We start from the raw sequence: 26,648 nt of genomic DNA, 5'->3' as shown, positions 1-26,648 counted from the left end.
GGCAAAAAACGTATATTTTTGGATCTGTTAAAAAACGTATATTTTTGGATCTGTAAATGATATTGATCTGAAATTTTTTGTATATTATTGGAAATTTTGTTGTCTAACTAACAAGAAAAAATTGAGTCCATTTGGTCCAAAATTACGTCCGGTATTCAAAAAAAGGCGGACCAAGGTATGGTAAATTTTGTATCACTAAATTTTTAAATGCCTATAACTCGGATATTATAAGAGATAAGTAGTACGTCCAAAAATGGCACGAGTTTAAAAATTTTACGTGTCGTAGGTGCCCTACTTTGAGCCGCCACAGCGCCGTCCCTGGGGCACCTGCAGGGTTCATCTTCAAAACTTAAACTCGAATACTCCTTGGCTACGCTCACGCCAAATTTTATCCCGATCGGATCAGCCGTTTAGAAATGCCAGATTTATTTATGTTATAATTGCAGGAGGTTTCAACTCCGACATTCTAAAAGAATCACATTTTACTAATGATATGTCGCTTGGATTTTTCCCAATTCCAACTCTTTTTTCAAATACAAACAATACATTACTGGATATCTTCTTCGTTTTGCACCTTGTTTTTCAGAACATGATTTAATTTTCTTAACATATAATTTTCAAACTCAATCAAAAGGCACATGCTATAGCTATCGAGATTTTAGTAAAGTAAATATTGAAAATTTGTACAATCATTTCACATGCATAAATTGGGATGCAATATTTTTTATACCCTCCGTTGATGACCAGCTATCTTTCCTTGATGAGAATATTCAATGCCTTTATAAAGATGCCGTACCGGTGAAAACCAAAAAAATATTGGTGAAGACAAACCCGTGGTTCTCTGAAGATATTAGGAAATCAATTTGTATAAGAAACAGCGCCTACTCTAGATGGAAACATTTTTACCACACCTAAAATCTCAATATCGCACTCTTCGTATGTGTCAAATTTTTAACGTTTTTAACGGGGATCCTAGGGGAAATTTATTCAAAAAGGTCTAGTGATCACTATGTGAGCATATTACAGTCAAATCTAAAGTTCAGTGTCTTCGAAATGGACTTGGGCAATTTTATATCTCGGCAAGATAATAAGCTTATGAACTTGAAAAAGATAAAAAATAACATTATTGTAGGAAAAAGCTCTGAAAATTGGAAGAAGCTGCTCAGCACCGTTCTAAATCCTATAAATTAACTTTGGACCACAATTGATCGATGAACTACTAAAAAAATGGATTTCTTTTGAAAATAATCATATGGGGGAAAAAAGCATGGGGAGCGAAAGGTGATAGCGAATAAAAAAGGTAAAAAATTTACCAAAATGGCTTAAGTAGATCCAAATATTCAAATTAGAACCAAAATAGATAAGAAATTTTGTCATGTCAAGGGACCCAATTTTTAAAATAGATGTCTTTCGATCAAATTTGGATGAAATTTGCACCAAGGTTAGTACTATTGGATAGCAGGCCAGACACAAATTTTCTCTATCGGCCAAGAACTGCCGGAGTCAAAGTTGGACATTTTGGTCATATAGGGTATTATTCAAAAAAGTGTTACTTTTCAACTATTGATCCTAGCAAAAATTGTCCAAAGGAGTTCAGATAGCTATTTCTTCATTATTTACAAAAATATATATTTTTCAAAATGAGCCTTTTTTGCTCAAAAGAAAGCTTATACAATTTCCTTTAAGGGCTTTATAGTCCCATAATGGGATGCGAGTGGGATATCTATCAAAAAAAATATTTTTTAACTCAAGAATAAGATAAGATAAGAAAACCTTAGTTTTTTGAGTTAAAATATTTTTTTAGAGATACCCTACTCGCATCCCACTAAGTAAGCACAAAGCTCTTAAAGGTAATGGTCTATTTATTTATTTACAAAGTTTATAAACATAATTAATTATGTATATAAAAACAAAAAGGTACTAACAACAAAAGTTTTCGACCTAAAGTGTGATTATTTAAATATAATTATGTATATAAATTACAGTGTTTTAGGAGTGTATGTGTTTAAGTAGATCAGGAAAGCATATTTTTTTGAATAGATGTATCTGTGTTTGTTTAACGTAGTTGCAGTTGAAGATTAAATGATGTACATCTAATGGGGAAACATTGTTGCATAAGTGACATTGATTTTGAGGAGTATTTTTGAATATATGTTGGTGTGTAATTAATGTATGTCCTAGTCTTAGGCGGCTATAGACTATTATATCACGTCTTGATACTTTTTCTGGGTAAATTAGTGGCATTTTATGGGGGTTAAACATTTTGTAATGGTGTTGATAGTTTGACCATTTTTCGGCTTCATTCTTAATATTATTAAAAAATTTCCGTTTAATATATATTTTGTTGCGTAAGGGATATTTTATAATAGGGGCAGAAGCGGCATATTTTGCTGTTTCGTCAGCTAGTACGTTTCCTCTGATGCCAGCATGGCCTGGAATCCACATAAGTATAATTTTAGTGTGATATCTTATCAATAAATCTCTGATTTTGGAAATAATAATATTCTTATTAGATAGATTTTGGGTTGCGGTAATAGCTGATTTAGAATCTGAACATATTAAATATTTTCCAGCGGTGTTTTTGAATTTATTTAATGTGTGAAGCATTGCTGATGCTTCAGCAGTAAAAATAGAGCAACTGTTATCTAATGAAGCAAGGAATTCTGTTTTCAGGTAATTATTAATAATAGCAAATGATGTGGAGAAATTGGTTTTGGATCAGTCTGTGTATAAGATTTTCCAGTTTATATTAGTGTATGATGTTGTTGTTTCATTGAAGAGTGAAATATATTCACTGTTTGACGTTGTATCTTTAGGTAAATGCATTAGATCGGAAATAAAGCAGGTGTTTTTCAATTTCCATTGGGGTTCAGATACTTGGTGTATTTTTTGTGGTTTTGGATCAATGTTCAAATGTTTAATGCAATATATAGTGTAGAAGGATACCGTGGAGTTTGTTGTGTTAGGATTCTATGAATATTTCCTAAGAGGTTTCGTTCAGAGGGAAATAAAATTTTTGTAACTAGATTTGTAGTGAGAGTTTTAAAGCGTTCTTTTATTGTGGGTAAACCAGATTCGGCCATTAGGTTGGTGTAGTTTTAAGGGCTCCAATTGCCAGTCTGATTGCTTGGTTATAGATTGGATATATTTTTTTTTATTGATTGAAAATTGGTTATTAACTTTTACTCTTAGTTTTATTCTGGTTAGAAACGAGTATATACAGTGGTGGCCATGAGGTTAGCACATTTGGTATCTGTTAAATATAAAATCAAATATTTCCTATAGTTCTTAACTTTTTTAACAAATTCTTTTTTATGCGTAACACATGTCCTTCGAGGATCACGACACATTACATTTTGTTCCACTACTTTGTTGCATGTAGATTTTTTTCTTTCCAAAGTACATCTACCCCCAAAAAAATCTGGACATAAGTTTAGCACAAAATTAAAAAATCATTAAAAAATTAAAAATAAAACAAAACAACCGGTTATATTTATCTTATTGCACTTAAGATTTTATATTTTGTGGAATAGTTGCAGATTTTGATAATATCATTCCTCCTCCTGGACATAATCTTCACCAGAACCCTCTAGAAATTTCAGCCCATAAATTGGCAAAATTCTTGGTGATTTCTGCTTTTATTTGTTGGTCCATATTATGTTATATGTTCTCTATTGAATTGGAATCGAGAAAATATACTGGGCACTGCAAACATGACAATCCCGGTCGCTTCCAAGCAGCTCATCTCAGCACTTTTAGCATATTTACGGTCGATGTCGACCAAAAAACGCCATCTTTGTCCTCCGATTTTTTTAATAAAGTATTTAAGATCCTATTTTGATAGTCATACGGATCCACTTCTGCATCCAACATCAATATAGGACCAACAGCATGCCAAGAAAATGCAATGAATACCATGAAATTTCCCCCCATTGTGATATATGATTTCTCTGGAACACTTTAGCTTTATCTGCATGATTGGAGGATACTAGTTGAAGATTAATAGGATCAAATTTGATGGAAAAATGTAATTATGCTGTACTCCAAACATGCAGCAACTACCAAAGTGTACATTTAAAACCATAAAACACAATGGGTGAAATATGACGAATTCGGAGGCGTTTTCCGGGCTAGTGGAGGTTCTATACGCAAGGTGGATGCACAAATGGATCAGTATGACTATCAAAATAGACTCTTAAATATTTTAGTAAAAAAATGAGTGGACAAAAGTTCAGTTAAATGGCGTTTTTTGGTCGACAATGACCCAAAATATGTTAAAAGTACAGAGAGGAGCTTCTTGGAAGCGAGCGAGATTGACATGTTTGCAGCCCCCAGAATAATTTCTAGATCCCAATCCAATAGGGAACATATTAAACGAAATGGTGCAACAAATAAAACACAAATTCCTAAGAATTTTGCCTATTTATGGGCTGAAAGTTAAAATTTATGTCATGAAATTTCTAGTGGGTTCTGGTGAAGATTATGTCCAGGAGAAGAAATGATATTATCAAAATGTGCAACTATTCTACAAAATATAAAATTTTAAGTGAAATTACATAAAATTATCCAGTTTCTTTGCTTTATTTTTAATTTTTTAATGATTTTTTTATTTTGTGCTAAACTTATGTCCAGATTTTTTTTGGGGTAGATGTACTTTGGAAAGAAATCTATCTGCAACAAAGTAGTGGAACAAAATGTAATGTGTCGTGATCCTCGAAGGACATGTGTTACGCATAAAAAAGAATTTGTTAAAAAAGTTAAGAACTATAGGAAATATTTGATTTTATATTTAACAGATACCAAATGTGCTAACCTCATGGCCACCACTATATATAGTTAATAATATTTTTTCCGAATTTCCATTCTTTAAGTTGAGAAATTATTGTATGTATACCAATGCGGTCAAACGCTTTTTCAAAATCTATTGATATAATGGATACATGGTTATGATGCGACAAAGCTGATGCGGTTTTTTTGCAGAAACCACGCAATTCTTGTAGCAATGATTTTTTCCATAGTTTTAGATAGACAAGAAATTAATGAGATTGGTCTATAACCTTCGATTGTATTATTATCTTTGTTTGATTTGGGAATTGGAATTATTGTTGAAGTTTTCCAGCTTTGTGGAATAATACCGGTAGTAAAAATTAAATTGTAGACATTTTGTACTAGAGATAACATGTTATTGGGTAGATGTTTTAATATAGATATGAAATATTATCAAGACCAGGCTTTTTGCCTTTCACAGTAGAAAGTGTTGATTTGATTTCGAATATAGTAATGTTTTCCTCCAACATTTTTGATGTTGATTTAGTGCATAATTAGTTAAAATATTGATAGATTGTTTGCTCCGTTTAAATTCGTCGCTAAAATTGTTGTCGTCTGACTGATTTGACCAGGTTTCAGCAAAAAGATTAGCTATTTCTGTAGAATCAAGTATTGTATTATTATTTTGTTCAATAAATCGTATTTTGCTATTAATAAAATTCCCATTTAGTTTGCATACATTACACCAAATTTTGTTGACCGGGGTATGGGGATTTATCTGTTGGGTGAAATTGAAAAAAGATATTTTTTGACAAGTCTGCTCTTAAATTTGAAGGTTGCATTGGCTTTTTTGTAGGCTAGTAAATTTTCTTGTGTAGGAAAATTTTTAAATATGCTAAATAGTCTTTGTTTCAGATTCCGTAGATTCTGTAGTTCATTCGACCACCAGTATGAGTATTTGTGCTTTTTATTATTATTAAAACGAGGGATAGATATGTTAGCTCCTGATTTAATAACTTTTAAAAGCAGAGCGGCTTCTTTGTTTGAGTTGTTTGATGTAATATTGGTAGGTGTATTTTCGAAAAAAATTTAGAATTTTGGCCAATTTGCTTTTTTAATATTAAAACGAGTTAAGTTTGTCCCATAAGATATATTAGAATTTGTATTTTTTGTATAATTACTTGGATGGGGAAATGATCACTGCCATGCAATTGAGAGCTTATGTTCCATGTAGAATTGAATATTAAGTCTGCTGATATTAATGAGAGATCAATATGAGTAAATGTTGATCTTGTTGAAAAGTGGGTTGGCCTACCATCATTTAATAATATTAAATTGGTTTAAATTTGTTAAAATGTTTTCAATTAAGGAGCCTCTTTGGTTTGTTCTGGGTGATCCCCATAGTCTAGAATGAGCATTAAAGTCTCCTAAGATTATTCTGTTTCGACTGTTGTTTGTTAAAATTTATGTTAATTCAGTGGTATTTATCTGTTCTGTGGGATGTAGATATATAGATATAACTTTAAGTTTAAAGCCGAAATGTATATTTACTTCAACGTAAAAATTTGTGACTTTCTTGATTTCATATTTAAGATTGTTTTTAAAAAATAAAGCAGAGCCGCCATGTCTACCTGTAGTACAGTTAGATAATGATGCAGCATATCCGTTAATTTTTATAGAACTAATATGATGGTGGGTTTCCTGCAAAGCAATAATATCCGGTGAATTTTCACGTATTAGTAGTTGTAGTTCATGAAGATTATTATAAAAACCATTTATATTCCATTGAAGAATTTTGATATCCATTTTGATGATAAAAAGGGTAGTTTATAGTTCCATGTGGGAAAGTGAGGAGTCCACTTCAGGTCTCCTTTCGGTGATTTTGCAAGGATTATAAGATTTATCTGTTAATGAAGTTGTTTTTGTTTTGAATGACGTAGTAGGTTTGTCTTTCGTATGTTTATCCTTATTTTGTGTTATTGTTAATGAGTATGTTTTGTTGTTCAGTGTAGATGATAATTTGGTGTTATTTGTTTGGTTTGATAGGTATGTGTTTTGAAGTATGAGTTTGATTTGTTTTGCTAAAGTGTGATGTGTACTCAGTATTTGTAGGAGTTTTGTTTAATTATTCTTGTATTTTATTAGGTGTTTCTGTTGGTGTAGTTTTTGGATGTTCTTTATTAGTGTTTGTTGTTGTATGATTGTTATCAGTACTTATTGAAGAATTAGCGGTTTTACTGGTTGTAGTTGGTGGTTTCAGTCTTTTCTTTCTTTCTTCTATGGCATAATTTAAATCCTCTGTTGGAATGTCATATTGTTGTATATTTGGTGCTTGTACCATTGCTTCTTTATAAGAACAATTGTTTAGTGTTTTTATTTTCAAAATTTCTTGGCTCTGTTTAAAAACTGGTAATTTTTTTTTTGGTAAAACGATTACAATTTATACATTGTATTTTAGTGCAGGGTGTTGGGTCGTGTAGTGCTGAAGCGCAAATATCGCAGTTTTCAATACCACCACAATGTTTTCGAGTATGTCCTAATTTAAAGCATTGGATAGGATTTGGAATATATAGTTCAACTTTACAATTTAAGAAACCTATTTTAACTTCATTTGATAGTTTATACCGACTAAAGTTTAGTATATGGAGAGAAGAAGAAGTGTTAGTGACTTTGTTATCAATGAATTTTGTTATTTTTTTGCATTCGACGACTCCTCGATCTTTTAAACCATCAACAATTTCATCCTCCTTTAAATTTTTCAGAGTTGGTGCAAAAATAACTCCTTTGATAATGTTAAGTGTAGAATGTAATAGGTTTCCATTTGACAGACACCTGCTAGGTTTGTAGTTTTTAGAAATTTGTTTTGGGACATTGTTGTTTTCAAATGTTGCTTTTTTCTCCAATTTTGGGGAAGTCTATAGTATTGGTGATGGCGTTCTTTTTTGTTTATACGGATCCAGTATTGAAAATGGATTTCCTCCCGAGGAGGACATGATCAACACTATTTATATCCGAATAATATACAAAATTCGCGAAGAGTAAAAACAAAAATAAACACATATTTTTATTTTTTATTTAAGTTTATAAAAGCAAGCGAGAGAGTATTAAAGTCAACCGTATTCAATGAGAACTTGGTGTCAACTGAGGTAATGGTCTAATTTTGAATAAATTGGGGAAAATTAAGTGCCAAATATTATTATTAAAAAATAATTTTTTTGATAGATATCCCACTCGCTTCCCATTATAGGACTACAAAACCTTAAAGAAAACTTGCTTCCCATTATGGGACTACAAAACCTTAAAGGAAACTGTATAAGAATTTTGAGAAAAAGAGGGCATATTTTGAAAATAATTTAAAAACATTATTAAAAAAAAATTAAAAAAGAATTTTGGAAACAATGAAGAAATAGCTATCTAAACTCCTTTGGACAAATTTTGCTAGGACCAATAGGTGAAAAATTACACTCATTTGAATAAAACCCTGTATGACCAAAATGTCCAACTTTGTCCCCATCTAAGTCCGCCAGTTCTTGACCTATACAGCTGAAAATTTGTGTCTGCCGTACTATCCAATAGTACTAACCATGGTGCAAATTTCATCAAATCGATTTTTTGAGTTGGGTCACTTGACATGAATTCCCCCATATAATAATTGTAAATAATGGAGATATTAATGAGTTTGAATAGGATAAAAATTATATGATCCAGTTAATTTTAAATATATGTAAATATTCCATTCCGACGTGATACACAGATTTTGTCGTTCAATAATATTAAATTAACATCAGAAAATCCAGAACGCTTCGCGTAAATAGTCAAAACCACGCAGTAAAATTATTCGTAGGTATTTTAAATTCAAATTTAAGTTAAAAATACACAATAATTTTGCAAAGGTTTCAAGTCATATATTATGCGGATAAAGCACACATAACGATTCCCCTTTTCAGATATTGAGATAGCCGAAATTTGAGCTCGAATAAACGACGTTAATACGTACCCCTCGTTGCTCAAAGTTTGAAAAAATCAAAATTTTTGGACAAAAAGCTAACTTATGACGCTATAACTCCAGAACGGTAAATAATAGAACTAACTAACTAATTATTTCCACTTTTTTTAATTTTTTGTCCATAGTTTTAACTTTTAGACACTATTCGTTATTGTGCTAACTAAAGACTCTTAGGAAATAAATTCTTTACAAGCTTATCCGTATGTTTTCACTTTACGTATTAGAATTTGGATGTTGAAATTTGTCACCAGGTTTTTTCCAATTTTGAATTTTTTAGTTTTTTTGACCGGGCGCTGACGCCCCTTCATAAAATACAAAAATTGATACAACGATGGTTAGCTGATGTAATTATACACATTATGGTATATATCTCGTTAATGTGCCCTGAATAGGAGATGGGTACGACATCTACAAAAGTTGGAAAACTTGAACGTAAATTTTTTAAAAAATCAGTTTTTGGCGCGGCACATTCGCATGTATTTATAATGCCCGTGTAAGATGTCAGTTTTATCTAAACACATTTTGCCAAGGCACATCAAGGATGATGCTCAAAATTCGTCAAAATTATCACCATTTGCAAGTTTTCCTAATACTTTATTGTAAAACAGGGGTTAAATAATTGTACATAGGTTTTTTGGGCCAAATAAAAAGCATAACTCTATAAATATTTAATTCCTTCAAATTATAATTTTTTAATTGCATTTCTTTATAAATCAAGCACGTAGAATTCATATATTAACAGTTTTTTTTCTTAAATTTTACTAATTCTCAATTTTTCAAAAACTATAAGCAACAAGTTAAAAAATACTGAAATGAAACGATGCTTTATTTTCACGTTCTAAAATATAGAAGATGCAAATTTTTTTTTAGTAAGTCAGCTGTTTGTGTAGTTTTAGCAAATAATTTCAACAAGCATCAACTTTAAAATTGATGCTCTGATTGCAATTTCGCTGCGTTTCTAATACTTGTCGATAACGTTTTGAAACAGTATGCATTGTCAATGTTTTGTACTGCGGCGTTATGAAACACTACACTTTGTTCGTATACAAAGCAACTGAAGTTTTGGAAGTCAGCCTATTTTTAAGATTTTTTTAAATATTTAGATGAAAACCGCTATAACTTTTGGCCCCTCGATCGAAATTATTAACGCACACAAAATATATGTGCCATCAAAAAATATTTTGATTTTTTTAACACTAAAATTGAAAAACTTTGATAATTGCTCATAGTATACATAATTCTTGTTACTTTATGTCAAACAATGTTACAAACAGCTATTGTTCAAGTTCGATTTATGGTTTACACTTGTTTTGGTAACATATGCAAATACTATTTTTTGCAACGTTAGAATCGTATTAAGCTCCGCTTTATTTACAACTTTGTTGGAAGATTCTAAAGAGTAAACCGTTAACTGTACCTAAATATTGTTTGCCACCAATTTACGTTTTGTAAATTAAAAAACACTTCTTTTCTGATCGTCAACATAAGCACTACGTGCCCCAGGCGTTATTACTTCTACGAGGCAAAATAATAATAATAATAATAATAAAAATAATAATAATAATAATAATAATAATAATAATCATAATCATAATAATAATAACAATAATAATAATAATAATAATAATCATAATCATAATAATAATAATAATAATAATAATAATAATAATAATAATAATAATAATAATAATAATATAATAATAATAATAATAATAATAATAATAATAATAATAATAATAATAAAATAAATCATAATTATATAGATATAATATATAATAATAATAATAATAATAATAATAATAATAAATAATAATAATAATAATAATAATAAAATAATAACATCATAATAATAATAATAATAATAATAATAATAATAATAATAATAATAATAATAATAATAATAATAATAAATATATAAATACAGAGAGATTTACGTCTCATTACATTTGGCAAATATTTTGTTTTATTTTCATAAAATCTTGGGAAATTGTGGTGGAGCTGAACAGCTATTGTCCCCAAAAACGTGACATGTTCGCGGTAGGAGCATACTTCGTATGTTTTGATATTATGTGATAAATGTTGCTACTAGGTAAATGAAATGAAAGATTATGAAATAGACTTTTGTTTTTTGGAAAAAACTACTACACATTACACAAAATATTTTCATAAATTTGAAAAAATTATATTTCTAAAATGTTGTTTTTATTCTTTTCTAACAGATTTTTTAGTTAAAGAAAGAATACATTAAACATATTACTTATTTAAATAATTGATGATAATATAGATTTTACTTGTGAAACGATAAATATAAAAAAGTATGGCTGAGGTACAAAATATATGAGATATATTTTAATCATTAAAAAATTATTTGGTTCGAATTTGTATATAGTAAAAAAAAATTTAAATATAGTTTTCGCATAAAAAATATTTTTTTTTTTCTAAAATATTTTTTGGTTCGAATTTTTATAGAGACTTAAATTAAGAATAAAACAAAACGGTTTAGTGTTGAGAAAAATATAAAAAATCGAAATTACATCAATATGTTGGGAAATATCCGCCATCAATGATTTTTAATATATCTTGCCCGTTTAGTTAAAAATATACATTATTTAAAAATAATATGATCTGAATTTGTTTATAGATCTTAATTAGGAATAAAACATAAATGGTTAAAGTGTTGAGAAAAATATAAAAAAATCAAAATTAGACCAATCTGTTGGGAAATATTTGCCATCAGTTAATTTTAATATTTTTTGCCCGTTTAGTGAAAAATTGACATTATTTAAAAAAATATGATCTGAATTGGTTTATAGACTTTAATTAATAATACAACAAAAATGGTTAAAGTGTTGAGAAAAATATAGAAAATCGATATTAGACCAATCTGTTGGGAAATATTTGCATCAATTAGTTTTAAGTTAAAACTTTTAACATAACTTTCCAGTTTAATTACAAATAAGCTTATTTTTGCATAAAAAATAAAAAATTACAATAATATGTAATGTCAAAATTTTAATTGGTCACAAAAGGGTTAAAAATGCGAAAATTTATATAAACCTATCACAAATTAATACATATAAATTTTCAATGTGAAAAAAATATTTGCATAGTTTTGGCCAAAAAACATGATAAGCCAGACCTATGTGCCATGGTTGACAGACGGGCCAAATTGCCTAAAAATAGTGCTGTCCAATTCATACATTAACCAATAATGCCTAGGTTTCAGTTTTTTCACAAAGTATAATTTTTCTGGGATTTTATTTACAAATTTGTGAACGTTAAAATTAAAATTTTTAGATTTTATGTTAAAATCTGTCTTTTGCTGTGATAAGGGATGTAACAGAAATTAATTATGTACTTTTAGCTACGATTAGAAAGAAAAAATGAGATATTACATGTTTGAAGTTAAAAATATTAAAATTTGAAAATGTCATTGCAATGAAAAACAATGCACTATAGCTCAAAAACAATTAATGTTATGCGAAAATATTACTCAATGAAAATATAGGAAATTCAATTCTCTATAGAAATTATAACATCAAAACGCGTATGACCCATAATAAGCGAGATATTCTCTAAAAACCGTTTTTTGTAACCTTTGACCTCCAATATTTCGCTTAAGGGCCCTTCACACTGTCACACTTTACATACGACAAGTCTAATGAAAAAGTAAAATGAAATTCCATCCGTATGACAAAAAAGAGAATAAAAGTCGTATGATTTATATTTTTTGTGTTTACACGATTGGTATAAAACAATAACAAAGTAAGATGGAACAGCTGTTTCACTTTTTTTGTATGTGTTTACATAAAAATACATCCCTGATCTAATGCGACTTGCTTGTTTTTTTAATCATTTCAAAAAATGAAGAGAGCCATACGACTGTCAAATTTTCCATCCGTATTTTCTCTCAATGTGTGATGGTTTCATTACATATTGCGTTTAGACGATCCCATCCGTTCTCTTCTACACAAAATTTTGACAGATCATATTACTTGTGTGCTCGTGTGAAGGTGGCTTTAGTTTACACGATATTTTCGGTTTAATTATTATGCTAAGGAGAAGGTTAGGTTAGGTTAAGAAGGGTTATATACCGTAAAAACGGTGTATATCCACTCGGAGACCATAAGGTCCATTGTGATTCCCTTCAAGAAGTGAAGATTCAAAACAGAGAAGCCAAAACACTACCACAACACAAGTATGAATAGATAATTAAATACAGATAAATAAATAATTAATTATATATAATAAAGAAAATCCATGTCCCCCTATAAAGCCCAGTTAAAGAAGTGACTAATTCCCTTGACAAAACCTAGTAGACTGCGAGGGTTAAGTCCCGCAATTTCCCCCATTTCGCCATGGAACCTATTCCCTAGCCATTTCAGCCTGAGGTTCTGTATCCTAGAACATTGGCAAATAATATGCTCGATCGTCTCTACTTCTTCATCTTCGCATAACCTGCAATAGTCCGGTACACTACTGTCCCACTTACTGACAAAGGTTCTAACTCAGCAGTGTCCAGTTAGAATCCCTATCAGAACCCTTAGACTGCGTCTGTCCAGTCCTATAAGTATTTTGGTAGCACACATATCAAGTTTTGGCCACAGGGCCTTTGATATTTTGCAATCCAATCTAATATTCCAGGACTGGTTAATGACATCACGTATTCTTTCGAATATCAACCTATTATAGTGAGAAATGGGTGGTTTTACCATCCTTTCCCTGTCATCTATATCAAGGTTCGAACCTAATCTATCTAGTTCGTCCGCAACCTCATTACCATGCACATTACAGTGCCCTGGCACCCAACACAATCTAATAACAAACAGTCTCTAGTGTCCGACCGAACCTTCGGGTACGGGTTCGGAGTTCGGTAAAAAGTGAGGTTCGGCCAATGTTCGGTGTTCGGCGAAATTTTGTACGAACACCGAACGCCGAACTTTTTATAACATTTTTATTTATCGTATGTTATCATACATCTTGGATGTACAATAAATTTCCGATATAGGTACAAAACGCCTTTTTAACTGTTCGTTTTTTCGGCTGATTTGAAAAACTGTAAACCAGAAACATTTTATCACTTTTTAAATTAGTTTCGATTATAAATCTTTGATCTCATTTGTAATATCGAAATTATCTAGGTCCTTATTCTAAAACGATCTATACATGTCTGTCAGTCAGTCTGTCTGTCTGTCTGTCTGTCAGTCAGTCAGTCAGTCAGTCAGTCAGTCAGTGAGTCAGTGAGTCAGTCTGTCTCTTAAAAGAACGATAGGGCCTAAACTATTGTTGCAGTTTGATTGGTATTAAAAATGGAACCAAAATTTCATATGAATCGGCAAATTGAAATTTGTAAGTATTTTAAGTGCCGGTCCACACACGGAAACTTTAGTTGAGAAACTTTTTATTAACTCTCTTTTAATGTTTCTTTAATGTCTACACATAGAAACTTTAGTTTCAGAAACTACGTGTTAATTGCATTGATTTGTTTTTGTATGAATGAGAAGAATAACAAAACAAAACAAGTTTCCGAGTACGAGAAACCCCGTACCACGAGAGAGATGAATGATATTTCTTTCTCTTTCTCTCTCACGCAAAATCAAAAGTTTCCCAAAATTAGTTTCCTAGTGTAGACCGGCAGTAAGTATATTTATTATCTTTATATTTATATATTTTTTTATTTTTTCAGAAACTGTAATTTTACTGATTCGATAAAATTCATTTTGATTTCGATACATATTTAAAACGAAATTTTGATCACATTGGATCATAATATGATCATGTATAACAATATTATGATAAATACAAAAATACGATGAAATATTTTGACGGTATTATATCATTGTCAATAAATTGTTTAAAAACCAAAAACAAAAGTATTAAGATATATGCATTTCACAAAAATGGTTTGTTATTAGAAATTTATCACTCTCTGGAGTTCGGAATTAGTTGATAATTGACCCAATTGCCAATTAAAGACCCTCTTTAAAAAATCTTCCGGATGTTCATATTTTGGTTTTAAATATTATAAATTTGTTACTTTTTAATCATAAATGGACTTTTCATTTAAGAAAAAAAGTTCGTGTTCACCGAACTTTGAAAACGGAACAAAGTTCGGGTTAGGTGTTCGGTACCGAACGAAATTTTGAGTTCGGTCGGACTCTAACAGCCTCATAATGTCCCTAAGGGCATTTCTACAATCTACAACTAGGTGCGAGTGTACCGTGTGACAATCCAATGCTCTAAGAGCAGCTTCACTATCAACATTAATTGTCACAACCGACCCCGGATCGATATGATTCCGTATCAGTTCCGTCAGTCTATCGGATACAAGCCAATCATCCCTAGTTGGAAATTCTATCAAAGGTGTTTCCCCGAAATCTAGAGTCGTGATATCATAATCCGTAATTCCGCGAAGAGAATTACCCTGATCAAGCAGACCTACTTCGTACAAAATTTTTGTATGATTGTCGCGAACAGGTTTGACTAACGAAGACTCGTAGAGTCTTAGTAGATTCCAAGCCGCCACACCCGCTACAAAATGTTCTATACGTGACAGGTTCAGAATGATGTCCAAGGCCGCATGCGGAGTGCTTCTAATGGCACCAGTAATGCCAATGTCTCAATGTATCCCACCAGACAATGCAACCATAAGTTGGAATAGGCCTGTCAACCGATGTGTAAATCCAATTTACCATATCTGGTTTCAGACCCCAATTCTTCATTATGGAATTCTTGCATGTGTAGTAGGCATTGAGACCCTTTTTCATTCTTTCCTGAGTATTTTCCTTCCATGACAGCTTCCTATCAAGGAAGATCCCTAAATACTTAGCTCCTCTAGATAAACCTAATTCGAAGCCATCTAACTTTGGCAATCTGAAATTGTCTACCTTATACCTTCTGGTAAATGGTACCAGTCCGTTTTACAAGGATTAACACAAAGTTAATCTCGCCCAAAGCGAGAGTTCATATAGTGCAGTCTCCATGATGTCACTGATCGTGGATAGAAATTTTTTAATAATTCTACTGCTAAGCATGCAGACTATCCAACTCACCAGGAAGTCCCGAACTCCGAGCCGTATAAGCGAATTTCTAATATCCTCAATCCTTATATTATTGATGGCTCCCTCAATGTCCAAAAACTCAGCCAGAGTATAATACCTATTCTTCAAGCCGTGTTCAACACAACTTACCACCTCATGCAGTGCACTCTCAACAGATTTACCCTTATGGTAGGCATGTTGAGCGCCACTAATGAGGCGAGTATCAATATTGTTCCTTAGATGTAGATCTATCAGTCTCTCATGTGTCTTCAAAAGAAGAGAAGACAGGCTGATAGGTCTAAAATCCTTTGTCTAAGGAGAAGCTATGTGCCAATTTTCATTTAGCTATCTAAAATTCCGCAGCAAAACCCTTATTTTTCTAGAATATTTTCCGAAATAAGTAAATTTTTTTCCACATTTCCTAATCAAGTGCTCTGAGACACGTTAATGGCCTGGGAAATTTTTAATAACTTTTACATATTTCAACCAATTTGTGTGTTTTATTTCTTTTTGAAATACTAAATCTATGTACATACATTATGATTTTTTAACAATAATATGTAAAAATATTAACCTAATAGCAACATTTATCACATAATACCAAAATATACGAAGTATTCTCCTACCGCGACCAGGTCAGGTTTTTGGGGACAAAAGCTGTTGTAACAAGAATTATGTATATAATATATATTTTGGAGAACAATGTTAGCTTTGTTTTGAGATACTAAGGTTGTTTCTATTATTTACCATTCTGGAGTTCGAGCTTCATATGTTAGCTTTTTGTCTAAAAATTTGGATTTTTTTCAAACTTTGAGCGACGAGCGGCACGTGTTAACTTCATTTAATCGATCGAGCTCAAATATCTCAATATCTGGAAAGTGGAATCATTATGTGGGGTTCAGACGAACATTTTTTCTCCCCATGTAAAATCCGGTCAGTCTAATATATATAGGCACTTTTTTGATATCTACGAGCACTTTGCTTTTATAAATCCTTCTACACAAATAAAAACTGAGAGATCTACGTCTCATTAAATTTAAAAATATTTTGATTTATTTTCATAAAATCTTAGAAAATTGTGGTGGAGCTGAACAACATGTATTACAAATATTGTATGTATATTCAAATTTAGGGAATATAAAAGTTACAAAATAAAGCTATTAGATCTATTATAAAGTTCAGTAGGTTTACAACAATACAACTTATGCTGGACACATTAAAATGGTTAAATGTTGGACTGAGGCTTCAACTTAGTACAATGATAATTATGCACAAATTGAAAATGGGAAATGCACCAGAATAATTAACAGATCAACTAACATATGTATGTCAGCCAAATACAGCCGTATAATCAACGAAATACTGTAAGTTTTATGAAATAAATAAATGAAAAGAGCACTATTCTACAGAGGACTGCAACTATTAAATCTACTACCAACGGAGATAAAATTAACGAAATTTATATCATATCCGGGTTTTTTCTTTAGGTTCAACCATTTATATTCGAAACTGTTAAATATAAATTTGAATTTTTAAAAATGTTTCATTTTGTTAACTTTTTATGATGAAATTAATTTAGTTTAACTTATTACTCGTAATTTGACCTAAAATCTATAGATTATCGGTATCTGTAGATGGACCTAATGGGTCGATTCGCGATAGTAACCGAGTCTCAGTGGAGTTGTCAGTTGCCAAAATGAAATTACATATGGCAACTGGCAACCGAGAGCTGCAAAATTCAGTTTCCAAAAATTGGAAACTAGAAATTTGTGGTTGCTGAGATGTTTTTAAGACAATAGTGTGGAATTTCGTAAAAAAACAATATTCCTTAGAAACTTTGAATCAAAAAAACTCCACTCTCCAGAAACTTTTCAAATTGAATGGTCACAATTTTTAAAACTCTTTCTAAAAAAATCCTTAGAACTTCATTTCTAATTTATTCTATAATTTTTTCAGAAATTTATCTATAATATAAGATTTCATCCATATTTTTGATTGTTTGTTTACAATTTTAATTGCTAGTCTGTCAAAATAACCACAGATGACACAATATCGATAACTCAATGCCAAGTTTTATGTCAGTTGCGTTGACTGCTGGTACTCACAACTGAAGTTTGGTAATCGACCCATAAAATGTTTTCAGCTCAAAATCCTTCTCAAAAATTTATTTTATAGATAATTTAACATTCTTTAGTAATTATATTTACCCTTGCCCCTCCTTCAGAAAATCACTTTTTTGTCAACAACGATTTGTTTATATGGAAATTATGGTAAAAAGCTATTTAAATTCTTTATTATAAAAAATAATCCACATACACATTGGTAGGGTCAGCCGTGCCTGACCACAAAGTATACAGAGGTGTTACTTTTGACATTTAAAAAAGTTTAAAATCATCTTGGTTTGATTTTAAAATTGTTTGGTGAGAAGAGGTATATAAAATGCAGCTAAAAAATAATTGAAATCGTTTTTATGTCATTTATTTTGTATGAAAAGTGCCACAATAAACAATAAAATTCAGAATAAATATAATTTATACTAAAATACATCCATTCACTAAATTTTATGAGGATCGGTCCATTTTTGATTTCATATATTCAATTTTTCATATAATATTTTTTAAATATAATTAAAGAAAAATTCAACATACAGTGGTGGCTACGATTTTAGCACACTTGGTATATGTTGCCTATAACATAAAATATTTCCTATAGTTCTTAACTTTTTTAACAAATTCTTTTTTATGCGTAACACATGTCCTTCGAGGATCACGACACATTACATTTTGTTCCACTACTTTGTTGCATGTAGATTTTTTTCTTTCCAAAGTACATCTACCCCCAAAAAAATCTGGACATAAGTTTAGCACAAAATTAAAAAATCATTAAAAAATTAAAAATAAAACAAAACAACCGGTTATATTTATCTTATTGCACTTAAGATTTTATATTTTGTGGAATAGTTGCAGATTTTGATAATATCATTCCTCCTCCTGGACATAATCTTCACCAGAACCCTCTAGAAATTTCAGCCCATAAATTGGCAAAATTCTTGGTGATTTCTGCTTTTATTTGTTGGTGCATATCATGTTATATGTTCTCTATTGAATTGGAATCGAGAAAATATACTGGGCACTGCAAACATGACAATCCCGGTCGCTTCCAAGCAGCTCATCTCAGCACTTTTAGCATATTTAGGTCGATGTCGACCAAAAAACGCCATCTTTGTCCTCCGATTTTTTAATAAAGTATTTAAGATCCTATTTTGATAGTCATACGGATCCACTTCTGCATCCAACAGCATGCCAAGAAAATGCAATGAATACCATGAAATTTCCCCCCATTGTGATATATGATTTCTCTGGAACACTTTAGCTTTATCTGCATGATTGGAGGATACTAGTTGAAGATTAATAGGATCAAATTTGATGGAAAAATTTAATTATGCTGTACTCCAAACATGCAGCAACAACCAAAGTGTACATTTAAAACCATAAAACACAATGGGTGAAATATGACGAATTCGGAGGCGTTTTCCGGGCTAGTGGAGGTTCTATACGCAAGGTGGATGCACAAATGGATCAGTATGACTATCAAAATAGACCCTTAAATATTTTAGTAAAAAAATGAGTGGACAAAAGTTCAGTTAAATGGCGTTTTTTGGTCGACAATGACCCAAAATATGTTAAAAGTACAGAGAGGAGCTTCTTGGAAGCGAGCGAGATTGACATGTTTGCAGCCCCCAGAATAATTTCTAGATCCCAATCCAATAGGGAACATATTAAACGAAATGGTGCAACAAATAAAACACAAATTCCTAAGAATTTCGCCTATTTATGGGCTGAAAGTTAAAATTTATGTCATGAAATTTCTAGTGGGTTCTGGTGAAGATTATGTCCAGGAGAAGAAATGATATTATCAAAATGTGCAACTATTCTACAAAATATAAAATTTTAAGTGAAATTACATAAAATTATCCAGTTTCTTTGCTTTATTTTTAATTTTTTAATGATTTTTTTATTTTGTGCTAAACTTATGTCCAGATTTTTTTGGGGGTAGATGTACTTTGGAAAGAAAGAAATCTATCTGCATCAAAGTAGTGGAACAAAATGTAATGTGTCGTGATCCTCGAAGGACATGTGTTACGCATAAAAAAGAATTTGTTAAAAAAGTTAAGAACTATAGGAAATATTTGATTTTATATTTAACAGATACCAAATGTGCTAACCTCATGGCCGCCACTGTACATATTTTAATTATATGCAGAGATGGGGGTAGTGCACTAATTTTTAACTATCACTAATTATTAGTGGTAGTTCAAAATTATTCACTACTTTTATTTAAGTTTAGTGATGAATTGAAAAATATAAGCCTCACTCAACAATAGTGATAGTGATATTTAAAATGTTTAACTAAATATATTTTATAAATAGTTAAAATATTTGTTTTTACAGCCTAGTGAAATATTTTTTTCTACAGTAAATTATTAGTTCAAAAAATATTCCTGCACTATTTTTTTTTCAAAGTAGAAATGTTTCACTAAATTGAAAGTTTAAGTTAATAAGTCAGTCTAGAAATGGTTCAAGTCATGAATTCATTCAAGTCAATGAATAAAACATTCATTATTTACAAAGTTTCCAAGCTATTGCTGAATAAAAACATCCAGTAACAACATCATTTTGGCAACTGGCAACGCAGCTGAAGTGGCAATCGAGATACATTAATATATTTCTCCGAGGAGAGTCCACCATTCCGTTAAAAGAAAATAATCGTTCTACTGGAACAGTTTTGGAATTCAGGTGTTTCTTTTCTTTTTAAAGCATGAAGTATGTTTTTGGAGTAACTGCTTATGTAGGGTCCATTATAGTGTCGCCGCTATCAAAATCTGAATTTTCCATTTTAATGGATGTATCTTTTAAAAAAATAATTCATTTATTATCTTAAAAATTCTTTAAGTTTCATTAAAAAAAATTAGTCCAAAGAAAACTATTGCTGCCTTTTGTTAGTGACTGTTCAAATTTTTAACTATTTGAGTGTAGTGCTTTTTTCTACTCTATCACTCAATTGAGTTTTAGTTAAAAAAATAAAATTATCACTAAAAAATATTAGTGCTAAAAATATAAGCTTCACTACCACTAAACTGATGAAAATTAGTGAAAAATATATTTTTTGAAATAATATTTAGTGCTAGTGAAATATTGATTTAACTAAATATTTAGTGCACTACCCCCATCTCTGATTATATGTACTCGTAATTATTGTATTATGGCCGTCTATGTGCGACTATACTTTCTTGTTTTAATTCGTACATGTTAGTAAGCTTTGCCACTTTCAGAAATTATATATGTATAATTATTGCCATTCTCGAGATCGTGGTTCAGTTAAATTGGTACATAAAGCGGTAGCTCTGTCATCAAGAACCTACTTACATATTATAAATAATACTATTTACATCAACAAAATGTATTAATTTTAAATATACAACGCTGTAATAGATTTACCATGAAAAAATGTCTAGTATTTTGGCTTGCTATATTTATCAATAAAATAAACAGCTGTGCCACTTGGGTTATTATAATTGTAAATTTAAAAAAATATAAATTTAACAAAAATGTAAAACATAAATAAGAAAGTGAAAAAATTGTGATTAGCAATAGATGTTCTTAGATTATATAAGGAACAAGAAATATCAAAAATATGTTGTAGCAGTTTCACTAAAGCAGAGTTCTTTTTAATGTTTTGGTTAATACACTGTCGTTGAGTTGACAATTATAAAAATGAAAATAAAATATGCTCCAGAATATTTATATGAACAGCTAAATTATGTTGGAGAGGCACGGCAATACAACCTAAGAAATGTGCAAGACTATAGTTTACAGCGAGCAAGGACTTGTGCAATGCAAAGATCACTATTCTGGAAAGGATTAAACAAATTGTAATATGTTCAAATCAAAAACTGTAGAGCACTTAAGAATTAATATGTAATTTATTATAATGTATTTGTAATAGATAAGCATACTGAATACTAATAAAGATTTTATAATAATAATAAGTGAGAATTTATAGTCAAGAATGGCTGAAAATATGATACCCTACACCAACGATTATGTTAAAAATGTTGATAATTAAATTTTTACCTTAATTCTGAAAAATTTTAACAATTTGTTGACAAAAAAAGCGATTTTCTGAAAGAGGGGTTATACGGGGGCAAAGGGTAAATATGGTCCAATCCTTATAATTTTTGGTAGAGGAATTTACGTCTACATTAAAGTTTTTATACAGAATATCATCGTGATATTAGTGTTTATAAGTGAATTTTGACCATCAAGTCATTTTCTTAAGGGAACTTTGTATGGGGATAGGATCAAATGAGTCCCGACCATTACGAAAATCAGCAGTATCATTAAGACTTACTATATGAAACTAAGTTTTGCGAATTTTGGAGTGAACATTTAACATAATTATAAGTTCAAAATCCCTATTTGGGAGATTCAGTTGTATGGGGGCTATACGAAAAAAAATGGACCGATTTTAACCATTTTTAATAGGCTTCGTCAAGGTTTACATGAATATCGAACCAGATTGTTATACTTTCAGGTAGGTGTAGGATCAATATTTTTGGGTGTTACAAGGTTAGGTTACAAACGCATAATACTCTCCCCACTTTAGTGGTGTAGGGTATAAAAATAACAAAGCAAGTTAAATAAAAGCTTTTAAAAATAAAGAAAATTTCAATAAGTGTTGCTTTTATTTTGGTCAATACCGTATTTACTACCTTATGCTAAAACGATTAAAGTTAACATTGTTTACAAAGCACTTTTTCACTATAAAAGCAGGTTTTTATAATTATTAAAAAATAATCCATGCCTTTTATGTACAGTGCTGTGCAACATAATAGACTGTTTAAAAAGAAATATATTTGTTTGGATATATCTCTCGTAAAAATTATAATTTTAAAAATATTTTGGTACCATTGTTTTTGGTATTGTCAGTACTTATAAAAAAGTACTAAAAAAATTTTTCTTTCTGTTTTAGTGGTATTCTATGAATTGTGCATAATAATAGACTTATTTTGAAATGTTTCATCCTGGATGAAATTAAATACCAATGGAAAGCAATTTTAATTAAAAAATGATAATAATTAATACAGGCAATCCTAGTAAGTTCTTTAACTATTTTCAAAAAATGGGTTTCGGGATATTCAATTTTTTAACTTTTTGAAAAAATAGGTGTAATTATTTATCGTAAAATTATTTATCGTCAACTGGAAAAATCTGGAATTACATTGAATTCTATACCCTATACCATTATAATTTATATTATGAGAATCAGGTAATGTTAGTAAAAACCAAAAATAATAGTGCTTAACTAAGCTCAAAGGACTCCAATAGACTCAAACCACTTTTAGATTAATTACAGATCAGAAGTTTAAAGACATCTGGGAAAAATTTGGTACATAGCAAGATGAAAGATGGTTAGTTGATTGGTTACTTTTAGCCACATAGCCCCGCTTAAATACTCGTAAGTGCCTCGATTATGCAGCAATCGTTATAAAATTATTCCGGAGTATGTTTTAAAGATCCACAAATAATAGTTTTTTTAAAAATCGGACCGCATTTGACCCAATGCCTATATAAGGCTAATTTCAGAACAGTCTATAAATGAACTTATGTCGTAAACTAAATTTTATGATGATCAATATAAACCTAAATTCCTATAGACTTCCTTCAGAAAATCGATGGTCGTCTAAAAATTTTACAAATATTTATGAATTAAATAACGATAAATTTAATTCATAATTATTTTTCATCAGACTAAGAAAAAATTTATTTTATATTTATTTTTAAAAACTAACGAAAGAATATTAAAAAAATGCATTTTTCCGTTAAACCGAATTATTCTACTGCAGCAAACCGGGCTTTTTAACTCCGTAGCAAAAAACCGGTCGAAGAAAACCGGATAGTTCTCCTTAGTGAGAAGTATTCAATGCGTTTTAAACAAAAATGATGAGCACCTTGGTTCTAAATTTATATAATATGAATAAAAAAAATATTTTGTTTTGGTGTTTTATGAAGTAAAAAATAAAAAATAAAAAATAGTTTTAGAAAAAACATGTATTATTGCAAATATTGTATATTCAATGTAGTTTTTGAGTAAATAATTAAAACTTCAAAATAATATTTATTACGAAATATTTTAAACAAATAAAAATAAGTCTATTATTTTGCACAGCACTGTATATACGGAAACTTTCGTACATTGTACGAAATGCTTCGTTGTTTCGCACCACGAAATTGTCTTGAATATCTACGAAACTGTACGAAATATTTTAGTATAATGCAAAATAATTTTATTTTATTTTACAAAATATTTTTTTTAATTAGTTCGTTTAAAAAATATTTCTTTAATTTTAGAATAAAAATGCTGGAAGTTACGAAATATTTTTTTTATCACACAAAAACTTTTTTAATTTTAAAAAGTATTTGTAATTTCAGTTAACAAATTAATATTCATACGATTTCTTTGTATGTATTACATGCTTTATAAAATTAATTTATGATTTACGAACTTTTTTGGCGAACTTTTTTGATTTTTTACTTAAAATTATAATTGTATTCACTTTAGTATTCTCAAAAATGTTATTATTCTGCTTAAAAAATTGTAAACCCAACAATTTCAATCGACATAAAAAAAGTTTTTTGCGGCTGGTGATCATTACAGAGTATGCGGTTATAAACAGTAATAAACATTGTCACCATACAAATTATTTCAGGAATAGAGGTTTGTTCCAAACAAATCTATTCTTTATCTTACAAATGGTACTAGTATTTTTAATTACTATTTAATTTTATCTAATATCGATTGGAAATAAACCGGTTATAAATAAATAACTTCATAAAACTTACATATTTTCTGGATCAGTTTTTTCAATTGCTTGCACCAATTGTCTTGTTAAATTGTCATCACGTACTGATAATAAATTTTTGGATTCGCTGGCTACAAGAGTGTGGAACAGGAGCGTTCTATTTAATGATGATGTTGTATTTCCGAAAGATTCAGAAACTGGTAACTCACTCAGCACTATAGTAATTGAATATAAAAAATTTAGTAAATCACCAATATTTTTATTAGGCATATTCACTTACAGTCGGATAAACTCGTTAGACCCGCTAATGTAGTCACGGGTACACTGGGTACGTCGCGTTCACTCATGTTGTTTACACTTTTTAGTTTAAAATTAATAAAAAAAATACAATATTTTAAAGTCATGCACACATTCATCCATACATGTAAAGATGTACATTTGCATGTATGAAAGTAGTTCGTAAAGAAAAACAAAAAAGTCCTTACCTATGCAGACGTTCTGGTATTTTAAACGTTTACAATTATAATATATTCTTTTAATAGCATTTGTTTATGTCAAAACTAAAGAATTGTTTATTCAGATAAAGTAATTATATGAGATAAAATGTTTTTTTTCTAATTTTTCTTTTTAGTGAAATTTATCAAGAATCCAAATATTGCTTGCAAAATATCTTCTAACATTTTATAATTGCTTTATTGCATTTATGTATAATATTGACACATCCAATGTAAACCGTTTAGGGATATTTTAAAAGTAAAAAGAATATTTTAATTTTTACTATTCGCAAGAATAAAAACATTTAAATTCACAAAATTTTAATATTTCGCGACTAAATATTATAAATGGCGACGTCGATAGCAAAGAACACAATACAAACTTAAGTCACAGCAGCCAACTTTGAAAGTACAAAATATATCTGTCAAATCATAACATAGAATTTTTAATTGTTATGTTGTCGGCACTGGAGTATATTTAATTCTTAAACCAAGGCGAATTCAGATAAGGTGGTGTTATTCAATCAGCTGATTAGTTTTTTCTTCACTTGACTGGTACGCACTGATGTCAGAGTTTGTTATTGTTTACATATTTAAATTTAAAAATTTCCCTTAAATCAGAGAAAAACTTCGTTAGTTGTTGAATAATTTATGTAAAAAATCTGAAAATACCAAGCATTTTGTAAACAAATATTTTTCATATAATAATGAATAATTGGTACGCATGTACAAACTTAATATAACAATAATATTTTTTCTATTAAATGTTAATAAATTAAATAGTATTGTTTTATATTTTATATTTACTTTGTTGTTAACGCGATTAACCAAAAAAATTCTGTTCCGGAACCTTTTTATATAAAGAACCCACATGAGGTATTTACCTGTCCGGCGGCAGCCGTCTTCTACGTTGTGACGCGCACATATGACCATTACCATAGGGAAACGCAACTAGTACCATAATCCTCATTTTGTGAAAAAAAATCCAATCAATTATTTTTTATATTTTTAAATTTAATAAATTGGTAGTCAAAATTTATGTAGCTTTTGTTTGTTTTAATTTCTGCCATCTGTCAATACTCACTCGACATACAGAGGGCAGTCAGGAAGTTTTAAGGATATTCACAATAAGGTCACAAATGATAAGATGGGCTTAAACAATAATGTAACCTACAAGATCTTAGGGTGAGACCACGAGTAAGTTTATGTAATCGAATTAATTTTTGGAAGAACATTGAGTCGAATAAGTATAATCATTGAGATTACATTTCAAAGGTGAAAGTCATTGATCATTAATAAAATTATAATTTAAAGTGCTTAGTTAAAGCATAGTTTTTTGTTTAAATATATTTAAACTCGTTAAGTGAAAAAAACAGTTAAATTAATAGTAAAAGGGTAAGAGAAATACGTTAACTTTGTATAATTTCTTCTGGGCACAGAAAATTTAGTTTGAATCTATTTTCAAGATGAAAATCTTA

The 26,648-nt window shown here is 29.9% G+C and overlaps 1 protein-coding gene across 1 annotated transcript in view; it reads right to left on the bottom strand.

Moving 5' to 3' along the window:
* LOC119611008 (nipped-B protein-like) overlaps nt 1-25,558 on the bottom strand; it is a 114,926-nt gene extending 89,368 nt beyond the window's left edge. The window contains exons 1-3 of the mRNA XM_037966457.1: nt 25,162-25,558; nt 24,957-25,033; nt 24,717-24,891 (exon numbers count right to left, since the gene is read on the bottom strand). Of these exons, the coding sequence (XP_037822385.1) occupies nt 24,717-24,891; nt 24,957-25,023 (242 nt within the window). The 5' untranslated portion in view covers nt 25,024-25,033; nt 25,162-25,558. The remainder of the gene's footprint in view (nt 1-24,716; nt 24,892-24,956; nt 25,034-25,161) is intronic.
* Nucleotides 25,559-26,648: the final 1,090 nt, after the last annotated feature.

Source organism: Lucilia sericata, unplaced genomic scaffold, assembly GCF_015586225.1.
Source record: "Lucilia sericata isolate MDLA Ls3-8-SP2 unplaced genomic scaffold, ASM1558622v1 Contig001336F_arrow, whole genome shotgun sequence".
Classification (NCBI taxonomy): domain Eukaryota; kingdom Metazoa; phylum Arthropoda; class Insecta; order Diptera; family Calliphoridae; genus Lucilia; species Lucilia sericata.
The sequence above is the reverse complement of the archived record's forward strand: the minus strand, read 5'-3'. Positions and strand labels throughout refer to the sequence as shown.